This window comes from Acanthaster planci, linkage group LG03 (genome assembly GCF_054643075.1).
Source record: "Acanthaster planci isolate LZ-2023a linkage group LG03, COTS_SCS, whole genome shotgun sequence".
Taxonomy (NCBI): domain Eukaryota; kingdom Metazoa; phylum Echinodermata; class Asteroidea; order Valvatida; family Acanthasteridae; genus Acanthaster; species Acanthaster planci.
In genome coordinates, this window is record NC_141779.1 from 7,077,452 (window position 1) to 7,094,309 (window position 16,858).

General features: G+C 40.5%; 1 protein-coding gene and 1 long non-coding RNA gene across 18 annotated transcripts in view; one reads left to right on the forward strand and one right to left on the reverse strand.

Moving 5' to 3' along the window:
• The window catches only part of LOC110989512 (uncharacterized), a 221,988-nt gene that overhangs the window by 194,222 nt on the left and 10,908 nt on the right, over positions 1 to 16,858 (forward strand). The window lies entirely within an intron of this gene.
• LOC110989511 (uncharacterized) overlaps positions 1 to 16,858 on the reverse strand; it is a 322,817-nt gene that overhangs the window by 165,880 nt on the left and 140,079 nt on the right. For all 17 annotated transcript variants that reach the window (XR_015424849.1, XR_015424847.1, XR_015424845.1 and 14 more), the window contains one exon: positions 11,645 to 11,896. Coding sequence is in view for 9 of the 17 variants with exons in the window: in XM_087134889.1 (XP_086991015.1) it covers positions 11,645 to 11,896 (252 nt within the window). In the remaining 8 variants the exon portion in view is untranslated. The remainder of the gene's footprint in view (positions 1 to 11,644; positions 11,897 to 16,858) is intronic.

A 16,858-nucleotide genomic window follows, 5' to 3' on the forward strand; every position in this document is an offset into this window, starting at 1 on the left:
CTATCAGGTCACAGTACAGATGTCCGACTGCATCAAAGACTGTGATCCAGCTATTGCACGCAGGGCCCTGCAGTTTTAGACCAAACAGAAGTCACCATATCCTGAGATACACAAACTGACACTCAGAGTTCTGAGTGTCCCTGCGACAAGTGCACCCGTAGAGAGGGTTTCTCACATGGAAGAATCATCATGAGACCACATTGGGCAAGACTGGGCGCAGACAACTTATCAAAACTAATATTCCTAATGTGTAACTGCTTTTCGTTTGAGTGACTTGTCATGTGTACATGTGATCTGTGATTATCCTGAATGAAAAGAGACAATTTACAACTGTAATTCTGTGTCTCGTTTGTTTATTTCTAGTATTTTTTTTTTATCCTTGGGCTCGGTCTCGGACCATATTGGTCTTGGTCCACTTTGAAAGGGTTGGTCTCAGTCATGGAACTTTGGGTCTTTGTCTATCAGGTCTCGACTATAACACTGCCACACATCATAGCAGCCACTGATGGATGCCACATCAGAATAAAAGCATCAGATTCTCACTTAGAAGCTTATTTTAATCGTAAACATTATCATTCAATCTTTCTCCAAGGAGTAGGGGATCATAATTTAATTCTCACCAATGTTGCTTGTGGCTGACCTGGCAGTTGTCTTGATGCCATATATGGGTCATTCCATGAGGTAGGGGCACAATCTGTGACGGTGTCAATTGTCACATTGGTATGATCAAGTATGAACAGCTATTTCTCTGCACGTGGATTCCAAATTGACATCATTTGTTATACATCTTGCAAGGCTGAATACACAGGTTTTTTTTTTTTCAGAGTAAATGACCAATTCTACAGGTCATGGCAGGTGGTAAAAGTTACCGATGTAACAAGGGAACTGTCACAAATTTTGTCCCAATCTCATGGAATGACCCACATTTCAAAACTGAAGTGTGTACAAATCATCATTACGACAGTTTCCAGAAGAGGGGTTCCTTGTGGGTGACACGGCAAATCAACTCATAAGTTTCTTGATGATACCATTTAAAGATTATAGTAACCTGACCAGAGACCAGAAGAGATCCAACAGAGAGGTGAGTGCTGCCAGGCAGGTCACTGAATGGGCATTTGGCCATCTGAAGGGCAGAATGAAACTCAATTTAATGCAAGTGATATAGAATTTCTTGTGTCATCAATTCTGGCAGCTTGCATGCTTTAAAATCTTTGCAGAGCTCAGCATGATGAGGCACTGTTTCCTGAAGTGATATAGCCACGCGAGGTTGAAACTATGTGGTCAAAACCAAGTTGCTGTACAAGATGACAATGATGGAGGAATGAAACTAGCAGATATTGTTTGCACCATCAGTTGTGATTAAATTTGCACAGTGCTTGTTAGTAAATGATATAAATGCAGTACATGCACAATACATTAACATTTATTTATAATGCTATTAAAATACTTTTATGACTCTGCCTAGAATAACATATTTATGAGCAGTGTAAGATGGCTGAAAACATCAATTTCACATATTTCACCAGTTAATGATCCAATATCACAAACATGACAAACTGACACTCAACTGAGAAAGGCATTTAAAAACCCTTCTACATGTACCCATCTGCTTATTAAAGTGAGCAAAAGCAATCCTTACCATGATACACAAAAGAATACGTAATAACTGGTTAACTGTTCATACCAACTATAAAGTGAACAATCCTTCATTGGTTATGAATGCTTCGAATTTGTTTGCGTAAAACACAGTGCCTAACCTTTTAAATGCAAAAGACACATGGCATGCCTTGATCCAGATGTTTAACTCATATTTAATTACTTTACAACTGCCACAACTTCAAAATTTGAAATGCTGTAGAGAAATTTTGCAGCACTGTCCAGCATGAAACATAATAAACACTTGATAAAAATCCACAAAGTCTCATAAAATAGTAGCCTAATACTTAATAATTTTAAACTTGGCTAGCTGATTTGCATAAAACAAATAAACTTTGGGCTAAAACAGGAAAGCCATTATTATTTGGAACACTTTAACCAGACAGAAAGCTGCATGAACAGGGCAATACAAAGACCACTTTTTTATACTAAACCTTATAATAAATCAATTTCTGAACAGATTTACAAAGAGAAACTGCTTTATATTCTCTTTCAACTACAGCTTTTCAATCATCTTTGTCATTAGCTCCCTATTGTCGTTGTGCATGGTCTGCATGAAAAAGAGGAAATTAGAGTCCCCCTTCTTCATTTAGGCTTTCAATTCTGCAGTCCGTTGATTAACTTTCCTTTCGATTTCCTCTTCCTAGGTCTTAGTTGCTGTGCTTCATCCTCAGACTCGGAGGGCATTTGAATTCGTTCATTAAACTCACTATCACAGAAATACTGCAGTGTAACTGTGGGGTCACTGTGCTTAAGGCTATGCATTTCAGTTGAAAAGTTGAAGTTGCAACTCGATTTGCCTGAGGTTTCGTAGCCTTGAATGTAGCTTTTATTTCATCCTTACATTTGTCTGCAGGTATGCCCATCTCTTGTTCCTGTTTTCCAGATTGGCTTTTTATGCTTACTTTCTCTCATCAATTGTTCATGCTTTGGACACAATCAATTTCCGGACTTCACCATCAGTCCATTCATGGAGCTTTGTTTTGCCACCTTCTGTTAAATAAGAAAGGATCATTTAAAACATCAATCAATAATCTCATGAGGGGACAGCAATTTCTGGAATATTGGGAAAGGGGAAGAGAAGGGAGGATGATTCTAAAAGATGACTGTTGCCATCCTGCATTTGTGAGCCATTCCCAAAAGATCTGTATGTGCATCAAACCTGAATGGCAGTATGTGTCCATTATCTGACAGCATACCAGCCCCAAAACAAAGTGTTTCATGAGGAGATTGTGTGCTGAAACTAAAACATGAACATTACAAATGCTAATTATAAAGAAACTAAATGTGGCAAAAAAGATATATATTTTTCTTTCACAAAATTGGTCACCGCTCAGTTAAACTTGAATATAATGACATGATCAGGGTCTCATTTTAAAGAAGACATACAACACTAACCGAAGATATATCCCTTTGATTCACATGTGCTTCTGTAACAATTAGCGGTGATGCGGGGTAGTTGATTTAAACAAAAAAAAATATATAAATCAGATTTATCAAATTTAAATCAAATTGTTTTATATTTAAATCAGATTTTTTTTTATTTTATCAAAATTTGAGATAAGTTGGCTCAAGTGTCTATTCAAAAGCAAGCAAATTAGCTGCATGTGTCTAGTTATCTATATTGAAATCAGATGTGGTGTAATGATGGCATCCAGTATGCAAGCTCTGTGTTTGGCTCTGACATTTATCATCAGTCTTGCTGTAATCAGCCCAGGAAGCTGCATGAATTGGCTACCATCAGAGAGCGTTTGTTTTGGCTGATTCAGCAAGACAATTTTCATCTGGAATTTCATTCCAGAAACTGAGAACTTTAGCAACTTTCCTGGCAGTTATTCAGCAGTTTCAAACAACTCTTCAACCATGCTGTGTGAGTTCCTGCAGGCCTGAGCGATTCTATGGACCTTATGATGCAACCTATTGTGTTTCAATCAACTGCCATTGTAATCACAGTGCTTTAGAATGCAGCTTCCCTCACTGTGCTTTTTCAATTTGGCTGCCTAGCAAACCATGTATATACAGCGAGCAAGTGAGTTTGGCCATGCCTCAGTCAGACATTATTCCAACTCAACAGCAACATTTAATTTTTGCTGTCTGGGGACACTGAAAGAAATTCTGGACCCACTAAAGATCTCTGTGGAAAGTGTAGCAAGTCAGTGAGAACCAACCAAAGATCCCTTTTATGCAAAGTCTGCTTGAATTATTGGCATCAGAAATGCATTTCTGACATGTCCATTACTTATTACAGTCAACTCATCAACAGTTCTATTAACTGGTTTTGCCCACGCTGCACTGTGAACTGCCTGCCCTTCTCAACATGCTGTGATGCCTCATTCCATGAGCTCTCTGGTCAGCCTGAAACTGCACCGGTAACCACAAACCCCCTACACCCTACTTCCCAACACAATCTCGTGCTATTCAATGCTCACAGCATTTGCATTAAGCAACAGGATTTTCAAGCATTTCTGCATCTTCACCCCCTCGACGCTATATTTATCACAGAGACTTGGATGTCTGCAAACAGTGTAGATATCCTGTCGAGTGAGCCAAACTACTTAACCGTTTGCCGTGATCACAACAACCATGGTGGGGTGTCATAGCCATAATCAAGCATTCACTATTACCAGTTCAGCTAAACCAAGACTACCCCAATGACATGAGCTATCATGGATAAGCATCACAGTAAAGCACTACAAATGATTCAGATGCAACTTTCATGGACAAACTCCAAGACGCCTTCGACAGAATCCAGCTGGACTTCCCATAATATGAAGGGGTCACCATTGTTGGTGATTTTAACATTAACTGGAAGGCCGATTCTACATTATCTGCCACATTATCTTGGTGTTCAGCAACTAGTCAAGGATGTGACACGTCCATCAAACAACTCTGCTACTGGTTTCACTATCACTAACTTTACTTGCCGTTTTTTTTTTCTTCTAATATACAACAGTTGATTTAGAATGATTTTTAATTTCCAATTCATTTGGTTTAACAGTTTTAATTATCTGTTATATAGTTATAAATTTGTTTGTTATTGTTCAAGATGCTAATTATATGTTTACGTTTATTTTGTAAGCATTTTGAGTTTGGATAGATAAGTCTTCGGACAACATTGTTTCAGTATACTTTTGTTTATCCTGGCCAGCTTTAAATGCTTGTTCGTCATTCCCACCCACCGATCCTCTCATTCCCTTTAACTCCTTGACAACGGGAACTTTTTTCTGAAAGCCGACCCGACAATACCAGCCTCGCTTGGCCACGAAGGCCACCTGCCAAAAAGGCTCTACTCATGCTTCCACATTCCCATTGCCTCTTTTCAAAGTGGGGACTATTGTGAAGCTGGTGATTACGATCCAAATTCAGTCTTTTCATTTCTGGGCTACACACCAAGGCCAATCACCATGTATACAAGAGCCAGAGTCTGCCTTCTTTCACTGTGTTCGCTCGAGCGTGGGCCGAGAATAATAGCTGAAAAGGGGGCTGACGATCTCAATTTTTACGGCGGCTTTTACCGTCATCCGTCACGAAGAGGTTAGTACTACTGGTCCTTCCCTCGCCTCCTACCCTTCCCCCTCTTTTTTTATCTTCTTTTTTTATTGTTACTTGGATGTTTGTTTTTTACAGTACTATTGTATTGTTGTTTGTGGATGGCCGAATAAATAATAATAATAATTTATTTGTTTTGTGACAAAATTTAACAAATTTGGATTTAAATTAAGAACTTTAAATCAAGTAATTTGATTAAATTCACAAACCACCATGTCTTAGCCTTGGTGAAATGCCCGCAGAATAACACCTATCAGTATATGGACCTGCAGCGAAGACACTTCCTTCAGAGACAAGTACATGCACATAGATGTGTACAAGGGATAAAGTGCATACCAGGTTTTAAACCAAACTTTTAAAGTTTTGACAAAAGTAGATTTCGCAAGAATTTTTTAATAGGATACTTATACATGCATCAAATAACTAATGAGTGAGAAACATGCAATGAACAGGTACATGCATTTATTTTGCATGCTACATGTACATGTGTACCTGTACAAAATGCTGGTATTTTACCTTGCTCTATGTGCAAAACGCAGTCTCATTTTGTTTGTGGTCCAGCTTCACAGAGCAATGATTTTAAGGCTTGATAAAACACCACTTTATTTCGGACAATGTTAAAGACTAACATTTCTAATCTCAATAAAATACACGCATACTTGTAGAGATGTAAAAAGTTGATGTACACCAATATTTTACCATGTTAACCATGGAGGAAGGATACAGAAGGAGTTTGAACTGCCCGGACTATAACATCTGACCAATTACCGCTTTCTGGCATGCCTGGTATGTCCATAGCCAGAGTGCAGCAAACGCTTGCTACACACCACCTGTTTCACACCCATAAGCCCCCTTTGTACCCTATGATCATTGACGCAGTTTTTCACTGGTAATCTGCATCCCTGAAATTTTGTACACGACAGTACAGGAAGTTGAATTTTCATGCCATCGATGGTGCTTGGTATGATCTGAAAACAACATCAAATTGAATGCTAGCACAGTTAGTTGTATTAGGCTGTGCGCCCTTAGCCACTTCGGGCCGGGGCATTTTTCAACATTGAGGATGCTGGGCCGGCATGACTATCATTTTTTCCGTTTTCAAAATCCTTCAACAATTCATCATTCCATTTAACAGTCGTTTATAGCCACACAGAGTAATCTTCAGGCACTACTCTAAGTAAACAGGTGACCTTCATTGACGCCCGAATATTTCAGCCAGGCCTGCAGCCTTGTAAACAGAGCCCAGATTGTGCGGTGTTATACAACTGGAAACAACACAAACCTGGCTCAGTGCACTGCTGACCTCTTTTCAATAGGGGCCAGATTAGCATGCAGCGGTGCTGTGTGGCTCATCGCTGCGGTGGTGGAGAGCTTTTGTCTCCGGTGGTAATCCGCTTGCTCTAAATACCCCAAACCCTGGTATACGGTTTCAAAATAACGCTGGATTATCACCACTTTTGAGAGTGAAAAATGCCTGTCATGCCCAGCAGCTTGGTCTTTTGTTTGGAGTACGGTCTTTTGTTACAGGACCCTGTTTCCTTTGTCCGAGTTCGGAGACCCCGGCCACACATATAAACCATACGGCTCCGATTTCGGAGTCCCCGGCTGGTAGTGGTTAATGTTCATGCGCAGTCACTGCCCTTATCGAATGCTTTCTTCTGGAGTTTTGGGAATGAATAGCCATTGAATAGCCAAGTTGCTATTGTATTTTATTGGAATCATTATAATTATGGCATTTATACAGAAGGTATTTTATGAGATCTCTTGAGCACTCCTTGTGATGAAATAGCGCATTTTGTTTGTTATGAACTTAACTTGTCTAGTGATGGTCAACATGTTGGTCAGTCTTAGCCAAATTTGTACAAAAACTTTGAACTAAAAAAAATTACAAACACTGCATTTATAATGGAGCAGCGTATCACAGTAAAAAGTTTATTCACAATGGCAAAAAGTAGATCTGTTAGAGACTTTTCGCTCTCTATTTCCTGGTAACAGTGATAAGTTGTGGTTCATTGCAAACAAAACACACAAAATATTGCTAGGATATTACTGGATAAGTTGAAAGCAGTAATCAGGCATTTGTGGAATGTTTATATTGTTTGTTTGACCGGGTGGCAATGCTCATCGAGCACTTTGAAGCGCCAGAGTTCTAACTCCTGTGTCCTTCCTCTATGGTTAAATTCTGAAGTGGGTAATTTAAATGAAGTAAATCCTTCACATCAAATACACTTACTTGTACTGAATCAAAAAAGCTGATTTAAATTGAAACAAGTGGACAGAATTGAACATAAAATCTTGCCAACCCAGATTTTGTGTACAATTCGTACTTCTTTAATACTAGGAACTGAAAGGCTCACAGAGGGGGGGGGGTTGCTGTTTAAAATGTGCAAAACCTGCAAACATTTTCAATCAGTAAAAAAAAATTGAAACATTTTTGCCTTTTTACTAAAAAAATTAAATATGTAGATTTAAATCAGTGATTTTTAAAAATCACTTGATTTTAATCGCACTTTAAATCAGCGATTTAAATCAAGGTGATTTAAATCAGACAACCCTGCAGTGATATCTTTCTTTTGTTTTTATTTTGATCCACCCTATATTCTATGTTCCTTGGTGACATGTTAGAATGGGGTGTTAATATAGACACATGGACAGAAATGAGGTCACAAGGAGCATTTATACACTCTCAGGGACTCTGAGTGACCACAAGCTTGTCCTATTTCCGAAGGCCAGTCAATACGTGTTTTATAATGCACCTCAAACTAGAAAAGAAATCAGACAAGGTCATTTTTTTATTTTAAAGTTAAAAATCGCTTTAGTTTCCCATAACAGCTCTGGGTTGTTTTTTAGTATTCACTTAATATGTCCTGAATTCCGACAAAGTGCACCATGTGCCACTCGCTTATTATAATTAATTCACAAGCAGTTCTACAATTAAAGGATACTGTTGGTTTTCAGCTATACCAGGGGGTAATACTTTTTGAGTATGCAATCTATAAGAGAGTACTGCAGGCAGTCAAACATTTTTTAGACTAGTGCCTGACTGGGTACTAGTCTTTGGAATGTATGCATGTGTGATGTCTTGGAGTGTAATAGCATAATAGTGAACTACACTTGACTGTATTTTAGCCAACTGGGATAAGGAACCAGGAAAAGGTGTGTTATAAAGTTTAATAGTGCTTACTTAAAGCAACCTCGTTTATATTTTTCAAGATGAGTTTCGCAACTCCAAATTTGAAAAAAAAAAATCAGAAACACACATACACAAACATTAAAACACTGTAGCGATGGCACCGACAGGCCAGTGGGGGTGATGGTGTCGCTCTATGGGGCTGTGCCAGTCCCTGCTGGCTGGCTTTGGGCCAGCCCCTGCGGCCCTGGCACAGTAGCCTTTTGGGGAATTTTTCCTATACATAAGTTTCGCGCCAGTTCTGGAAGACATGTTTTCAGTATGTTTTGTTCCAGTGCAAATGCAAGAGGAGATTCAGTTTTGCTTGTACTTTGTATAAAACTTCCATGCGTGTTTGACTGGTTTTGAGGAATAATAAAGGCCGGAAGCCAACGGACAAGATTACAAGCGTTTGTGACCTTTTTCAAACGTGTGCGAAACCCACAAAAAAGTGGCGACATTACAGTACAATAATTACCTAGTTCCACATTATTCTGGCGATTAAAACATGTTCATTCAGTGAATGAGAAGACACACTATTCAACTGCCATCTTTTTGTTAGAATTGCCCCCCATTTTTGCTGTTTTTACATGTAGTTTCCAAGTGCCCTCCTTCCCTAGCCCCAATGTCATACATAGTAGGCTAGAGGTCATTCAGCAGCACAGGTCATTAGCCCTTTTCCTTGGGGTTTCTGTTTGATTGCATGCACATCCATCCCAATAAATGACTTCTCCACTTTGATAAAGTCCATAAGTTTTAATTACTTTTGCTTTAATGATGTAGGCCTACAAATTTGTTTTTTTTCGCATGACACTCATTATCCTTTTGAACCCCTATTTGATCAGGTTCCTTCTATCTTTTATAAAAAACATTCACAAACTATTTCATTCAAATTATTATGAGGTGTTTTACCTCCGGCGGCTAGTCTTCTGGCACTGGGTGCCTCTACAGACATACTGTGGCCAGTCCCATCCTCATCATAACTGACAACAGTCTACCAATACCCGAGTCCAACAAAAATTGAATATAGGCCAATATGCTGAACATCACCAACAAAATTGTCACTATGAGACTTCATATTTTTCCATGTTTATAGCAGTTGAGAGAAAAATTAATGATGCGCGGCTTACCAACAGAACAAAAATTACTAAACAGCAATTCAGGGGGTTATGTAACTGGAGTGAAATCATTTATCAGAATAATGGAATAACAAGCTTTCTGTCAACATTCTTCAACAGTTATCTGCAAAAGATTTCCACATACGGACAACATCCAGAGCCCCTATGCATAAACCTGAGACTGAAAAAGCAGCGTTCTCTAAGTAACACTCCAGAATGTTCAAAGCTTAAGTTCACTTTATGGAAATGACATCACTTTCTGATGACTGATATAACTTTTCAGGGAAAATTAGTGTTGCCCGTACATGGAATTTTTTCCATTATGTGGTTATGTGGTATTTTTAGCTGTAGTTCAGGGACCCTCAATTGATATCAGGCTATGCCTTCAACTTGACTGGGCACCAGTTCAACTTTTTGAACATGTTGAAGCAGGACTTGAATTCAGGAGATAAGATCAATTGTAAAGTTTTATGAAACATCCCTGATCTTAAGATTGATTGCTGTATTCAGTGCACAAATTGTGACAAATTTACCTGTACAGTTTACATGCAGTAACTTTGCGGCTTGTACTCCTCTTCATGGAATTTGAGATTCATCAGTTGCACGACTAATGTACAGTTTGTGCATGCATTTGTAGGCCTATCAAATTTTGTCTAGCGTAACCTAGAGTTAGGCCTACATGTAGGACTAGGCCTATTCATAGAGCCTGGACTATTGAACATCAGGGTCTGTGCGGTCGAATACTAAGGTTCCTGGATATATTTTCCGAAGAACATAATTTCTCATTTCATTATGATCATGGCATAGTTAGTACTTACATGTATGTGTCCACATTATCTGCCATCGTGTTTTTGCTGAAGCAGATGACAAACAAGCTGGCCAAGCACTGATTCCGCATTCGATCCACCAGACACCCTGTTCCCAAAGCAGGGTTTCTGGTGGCTGACCTGGGTGAGCCAGGAGTATGATGTCACAGCTAAAAGAAGGACTCAAGGCTGACCCATGGCACCCCAAGGAAGCTAAACAAACGCACCCATAGTAAATCACATGATGACATCACGATTTGGCACACATCTTTAGAATAATAATCTAACTATAAGCCAGATTTTAAGGGGATTGGCCCCAAGGAAGGGGCAAAAGTCATGTATAGAGCAACCCCTGATATGTCTATTGGCAAAAGTGGGAAAAAAATAATAAAGTAAAATCAAAATAAAAAAAAAATTAAGAAGCACTAAAGGTGTTTCAGCCGGTGCCTGAAACAGCAAAAAACAATGACAAATATACTGCCCTTTTCACAAATTACAAAAAAGCCCAAAAAATCTTGACCAAAAGAATGTCTTTTGTGCAAATATGCCAAAAAGCCAACTCCCGAACAACTTCTGACAATTTGACACAGAATCAACGAGACTGTTTTCCGCGGTGTTTTGGGTTCTCAGGCACCCCTGGGGTTCAAGCAGCCAACTTGGAGAGTGAAAGTTCGACACTGGGCATTTTCCATAAGTATTTTCCAGAGGAACTCATCACTGGCAAACCATATAAAACCAAAGGTGTGGGAAATTTCTTTAGGGAGGTTCTGACTGGGACAGACCTGGGAACATCTAAAGGCATGGGATTTTTCCATTCTTTTCATTCTGTACGTAAGTTTTTGGATCTGTTTAAGACATGGGTCAACCTGTTCCACCCATTCCTTTTTGCTCTAGATTTGTACGTTCTTGTGCATGTGGCCAGGGCATTTCTTTTCTTTTACAGGACTGTTTTTGGGGAGGGCGTTGCCCACATTTGGGCAGGGGTTTGAACTGTTAAAGCCCACTTGCATTGATCTATACATTTGGAATTAGTGGACATGTACAGGAATATGTGGGTCTTGTTGTCTCGTTGTGCCCTGTTTAAAACAGGGAGCAACTAGCCTTTTAATTTTATTGTATATACTCATTTTGGTAAATTTTGCTGACATTTGATAAATATTGAAATAAATACTTTAAGCCGATAAAAGTCTTCTGCAGCAAGGCAAGTTAGCCTGTTTATACTTTTAGTGGTTCATTTTGAGTGGTTTCCCTTTGTTAATTAGTTAATCGGAACCCACACTTTTATACCGGCAGGGTCCTGTTGGGATTTCATTACAACATTGCTCTTACCCAATCTACTAACTTACCATGTATAACAGCTGCATGACTTTGATGTGTCTATTTCCAACAGCCATGTACATTGGCCAGTCCCCTGTTCCAGTTAATGGGTTGACATTGTCCCCATCTTCAAGAGTACTATAGAGACGGTCAGCATCGCCATTCATTGCACATTCAAAAAGTGTTGGATTAACGATACTTTTCTGGCGGCGATATATTGCCTCGTGAATTATACTACAGATTTCAGGATTCTCTGCATACTTCTTTGCTGTTTGAAGACCCTAGAAGAAAGACAAATCAAACAATCAGTTATGAAGGGATTCTTAAACCCCTTCCCTCCCCTACAGAAATGTGTGTGAGGTCTGCTATTGAATACCTATCCCAAACAGTTGCTGCATATGCAAATTTCCTTTGTGTCTAATTCTGTTTGCTAAAAAATTGATCAGCCGTAGTGCGCCTTCTATACCAGTGATGCATAGTGGAGCCACTGCCACGATCATCCCTCTTTTTCAGTATGGAACCATCCAAGCCTGAAGTGGGGAGGATGGGAGGGAGCCGACTGTTTGGGACAAGTATTTGATAGCAGACCTCTTCCACATTTCTGTGGGAGAGGAGTCTTCTGCTTTCATCCTATCCCAAACTGTTGCTACATATGCAGAGTAGCCTTGATCCTCGGACGGGGTAAGGTGAGGACGTACTATGTTAGGGAGAGAGGTGTAGGGTTAAAAGTGAGTGCATAATCATAAAAGGCAAGAAGATGTAATGTGGACTCCCCTGAGAAAGGAGCTGTTATTTATCTGTTATGGTATTGATGTTGCCGATGTAAGGATCACCTTACCACGGCCCAGGAAGTGGATATGGCTTGGACGTCACAGGCCCTGATGAGGTGTTGAGTCTGATTGTCAGAAGTGTCCGGCCAGTCAGGCTTTGTGAATTTGATGGCCAAAACTGCCCATCTGGCTGTAGTGTCTGTGGCTTAATGGTTGTGATTAACAGCTGCGACGTTGTGCCTCTCAGTTTCTTGGTTTTGGCTAGATACCATTTGAGAGCTCTCACCAGGCACTATGGCTTCTCATATGAACTTCTGGCATGTTTGACAATGTGCAGGATAAATGTCAAGAGAGTGAAAGGAGGCTAACTGGTTCTGGTGAGGAAACCCGGGGCTGGAATGAGGGGCACACTGTGAGGTTCCCATCTGATGTGGCCATCGGTGGTGGATAGAGTTTTCAGGTCACTGCGTCAGTGTCAAGTGGTATTAACTGCCAGGAGGAAGGCCACCTTCACTGTTGTGTGTAGTAATGACGCTTCGCTAAGGGGCTCAAAAGGGAGAATGGCAAGTAGGTGGAGGACGGTGGATATATACCTGCAGGAAGGAACCAGTCACTTGGTAGGGGGATGCTCTATAAATATTCCCTGTCTGTCTGAGGGTATCACTGTCTGATGAGTTGAGCCATTGGGAAAACCATTGTGTATGGCTGCAATGGCAGATAGGCAATTGCCGATAGTTGTACGGGGAGAATTCCTTTTTTAACCGGCGGTAACTTGGGGATGAACCTCGGGATGACTCGGGGTTTGACACCATGCATAAGTACGATACACTCATGAATATTTGGGTCAACTTCAGCTCAGATTTCCCCTGGTTGTTTGCAACAAAAGAGCTAAGTTGGAAGGGGGAAAGTATCTTGAACGAAAGGCTACTTTGGTGGTATAATTAGAGGATTAACCACTTGCTGCCGGGTGGTTTGAAAAATGCAGTGCACATAGTCGGGACTTTTTCAAGATTTTCAGTTTTAAAATATCTTCAGAAATTCACCTTTTCAATTAATGGACGCTTACACCCACAAGAATTACTGTGTGGTGGCCACTCTAGTCTGACAGACAAAATCTATTGACGCCCGAGTATTTCAGCCAGGCCTGCAGCCTTGTAAAAACAGTCCAGATTGTGCGGTGTTATATAACTGTCTTTTGTTCACGAACCTGGCACAGTGCGCTGCTGACCTCTTTTCAATAAGGGCTATAAGATTAGTGTGCAGCGGTGCTGTGTGGCTCATCGCTGCGGTGGTGGATCACTTTTGTCCCGGTGGTAATCTGTTCGCACTAAATGCCCCAAACTGTGGTATACTGATTCAAAACATGGCTTGATTATCTCCACTATTGAGAGTGGAAAAATGTCAGTAACGCCCAGCAGCCTGGTCTTTTGTTCCAAGTACGGTCTTTTGTTACAAGGCCCAGTTCCCTTTGTCCGATTTCGGAGACCCCGGCCACACATATAAACACACGGTGACCAAAACCGAAGTCCCCAGTGGCAAGTGGTTAAAGGATTGGTGGTATCACTTGTCAGTGTTGATAAACACTATCTTTGGGGACTCAGCCTCGTAAGTTTTGGAATTCTTATAATATCCGTGGATATTTTCATTATATTGGATATCTCCTGCTTTTGTCGATTTATTTTATTTTTTGAACGGTTGATGTCGGTAAAAGAACAATGAACAACTGATATTGACTTTTTTGGTGGAGAGTTTCAGACCAAGTGACCTACAGTACATGTACTGTGTGCTACCCTGGTCTGATGCATGCCAACAAAGGTTTGGGGCTTTGAATGAAGATGGTGAAGCCTACTTACATGGGATTAAAGGATTTATGAGAGATGCTGGCATTGCCCAAAAGGATTTGGAAAGTGCTTGATGGAAAATTGCCTGATACATATACATACTTTTTTGTAGTGTCTCCTCACAAATATCACTCATTTCTCTTCAGTTTCTGCCGTCCTTGTTTTAAATGTTTATTTCCTTCATTCTCCAGGATTAACAGAAATGACGAGTTGAGAAGAAGCATTGGAAAGACGATTCATTGTTGTTGTGTCGCGTGAATAAATATTGAATAAAAAGATCAAAGTTGAATAAAAGGTTATGTGTTTTCCGTAATTTTCTAAATAAAGGCCGTACAGAGTATTAATGCACCTAGCAAAAATTTCCACATTAAAATTTAAAGTCGGTGTATCCGCTGTAGAATATAGCCACACTGCGTTGTTGACATGTCGAAGTCATCACACGCTGTGCACCGCTGAAGTGCCAGTATATGTAGAGTATTACGAGACACCTTCTAGTGAGGCATTTGAAGAGTTCATTTTGCACTTTGGAAAAAAGTCGGCAAATAGGGCCAAAATAAAATTGCATCTGAACTATGTGGCAGGTATATGACATCGAGTAATGAATCAGAATATTTGAACTTCCGTTAATTTCCCCTTTTTGTGAAATTGGAGGAACAAATCTCAAAAGAGGAAACTAAAAGTTAGCTTTGAAAAAGTGGAGTGCCCAACTTTAGGGTTTGTGTCACTATTGGGTATGACATCTTCCATTGTTATTTCTAGCGGCAAACGAACAAGTTTGACATTAAATCTAAACTTTCTCAAGCCCTCAAAATTACCAATTTTGAGGGCTGGATGAGCGTTCTTGCTGGGTGAGCCATGCAGCAGTTTGTTTGTTCTTTTATTTATCAGTCACCAAATGACCAGTGAAACAATAAACAGCATGGATTGCACAACCTTAAAAGACAAACAAGATTTGTGAGGTGTGTATTAACGTTACATTCACAAGTCTATTTAGTCCCTCTGGACTGGTTTCCTTTATATCAAACACACAGAAGAGCAAATGTATACGGCAACCAATGAAAGACAAACTGTGTGGCTGGCTGATGTGGCCAGTGGCTTGGGCTATGCTGTGTTATGCGTGGAGGCAGGGCACGGCAGGGCATTTACATTTCATGTTTCAAATGTTGTCGTATGAGCCAACCAGTGTATGAGCGGCAGGGACATTTTTCATTGTGAAAATCAAAGTATAAGCTGCGGCTTATATTCCGAAAATTATGGTACTCATTGGCTCTGCATACTTTGGTCTCTGGACCAAGTCAACCTGCATTCATTGTACCAAACGGCAAGTACATACAGGCCTACACGTAGTTATAACAATTCACGTGCAAAGAAAAGTAACAGTTAGTATAAAAAGTGTCTCGATAATTATCAATCATTCAAAACCAGTATCCCAGGTCATACAGTATACACTGTGCGGGTTTTGAGTGTTCCTCCCCGAAAAGTTCCTTTCAATTTAGTGGCCTTTGAATTCACCATGGACACTGCAGATTAACAGGAGATTAGGGTGTAATCAAGCATTTCTATTGTGTGTGCTTGTAGCCGGATGAAGCGTCCAGGTTTTGACGACCATAGAGCTTGGTGTGCATAGACCCAAAGATGATGAACTCATTACAGAGAACCCCTGGCGGCACTGCGAAAAACCCTGAGGTACCGTAGGGTCAACCTCGAGGTACTGCTGGGTTAAAAAAGGAATTCTCCCCTTACCTGTAGGGCCAATTTGAACGGATACATGAAGAAATCACCCACAGTGGTTACAGGAACTTTGTTCTGCACACCATGAATTGAAATGTTGTAGTCTGCTGCTGTAGATGCTGTGTGTCAACTGACATTGACTTCTCGCGGCCATCTGGGCATCTTCCTCAAAAAGGGATTAGAATGATCATTTGACCAACGTCAACAAGTGAGGTACGGGGATACTGGTACATTGGACTTCAGCTGGTGGAGGAAGTCTGGTCTAGTGGGTAGAACGAGCAGTGTCTGGAAGAGCAGTCCGGATAATCAGGGAAACCCGGCCTGGCACGGCCAGAACGGGGTGATGAAGAGAACTTGACATTGTTCCTGCTCAATTTTGGAGAGGACTTTTGAGATCAAGGATATTGATGGAAAAGTTTAGGCCAGCATTCTGTCCCAGTTGATCTGGAGAGCACCTGTCAGCCGGGCCTGCGGGTGATGAAAATCTGCTGTAGAACACCTGCAGTTTGGCATTCTCCACTGAGGTGAATAGGTCAATGTTTGGCTTTTTGACTTCAGCAGATTTGCTCTGTCATGCTGGGATGCAGTGTCCATTCTGTTGATTGTACTTTTCCCTGAGAGAGTGCGTCTGCAATCGAGTTGTTGTCTTTCACAATGTGACTCACTTGGAGCTTGATTCCTTTGTCTTGCATCCACAGGAACATGCGTCTGGTCAAGAGGCATAGACAAGGTGAATGAGTGCTTCCTTGATGGTGGATATAAGCCACTACTGTGGTGTTGTCCGAGTGTATCAGTACGCATTTGTCTTTGACACTTGTGAGGAAGTGCTGAGGCGCATTGACTGCTACTTGTAGTTCCAGCACATTGATGTGATTCCCTAGGAATTGGTGTTTCCACATTC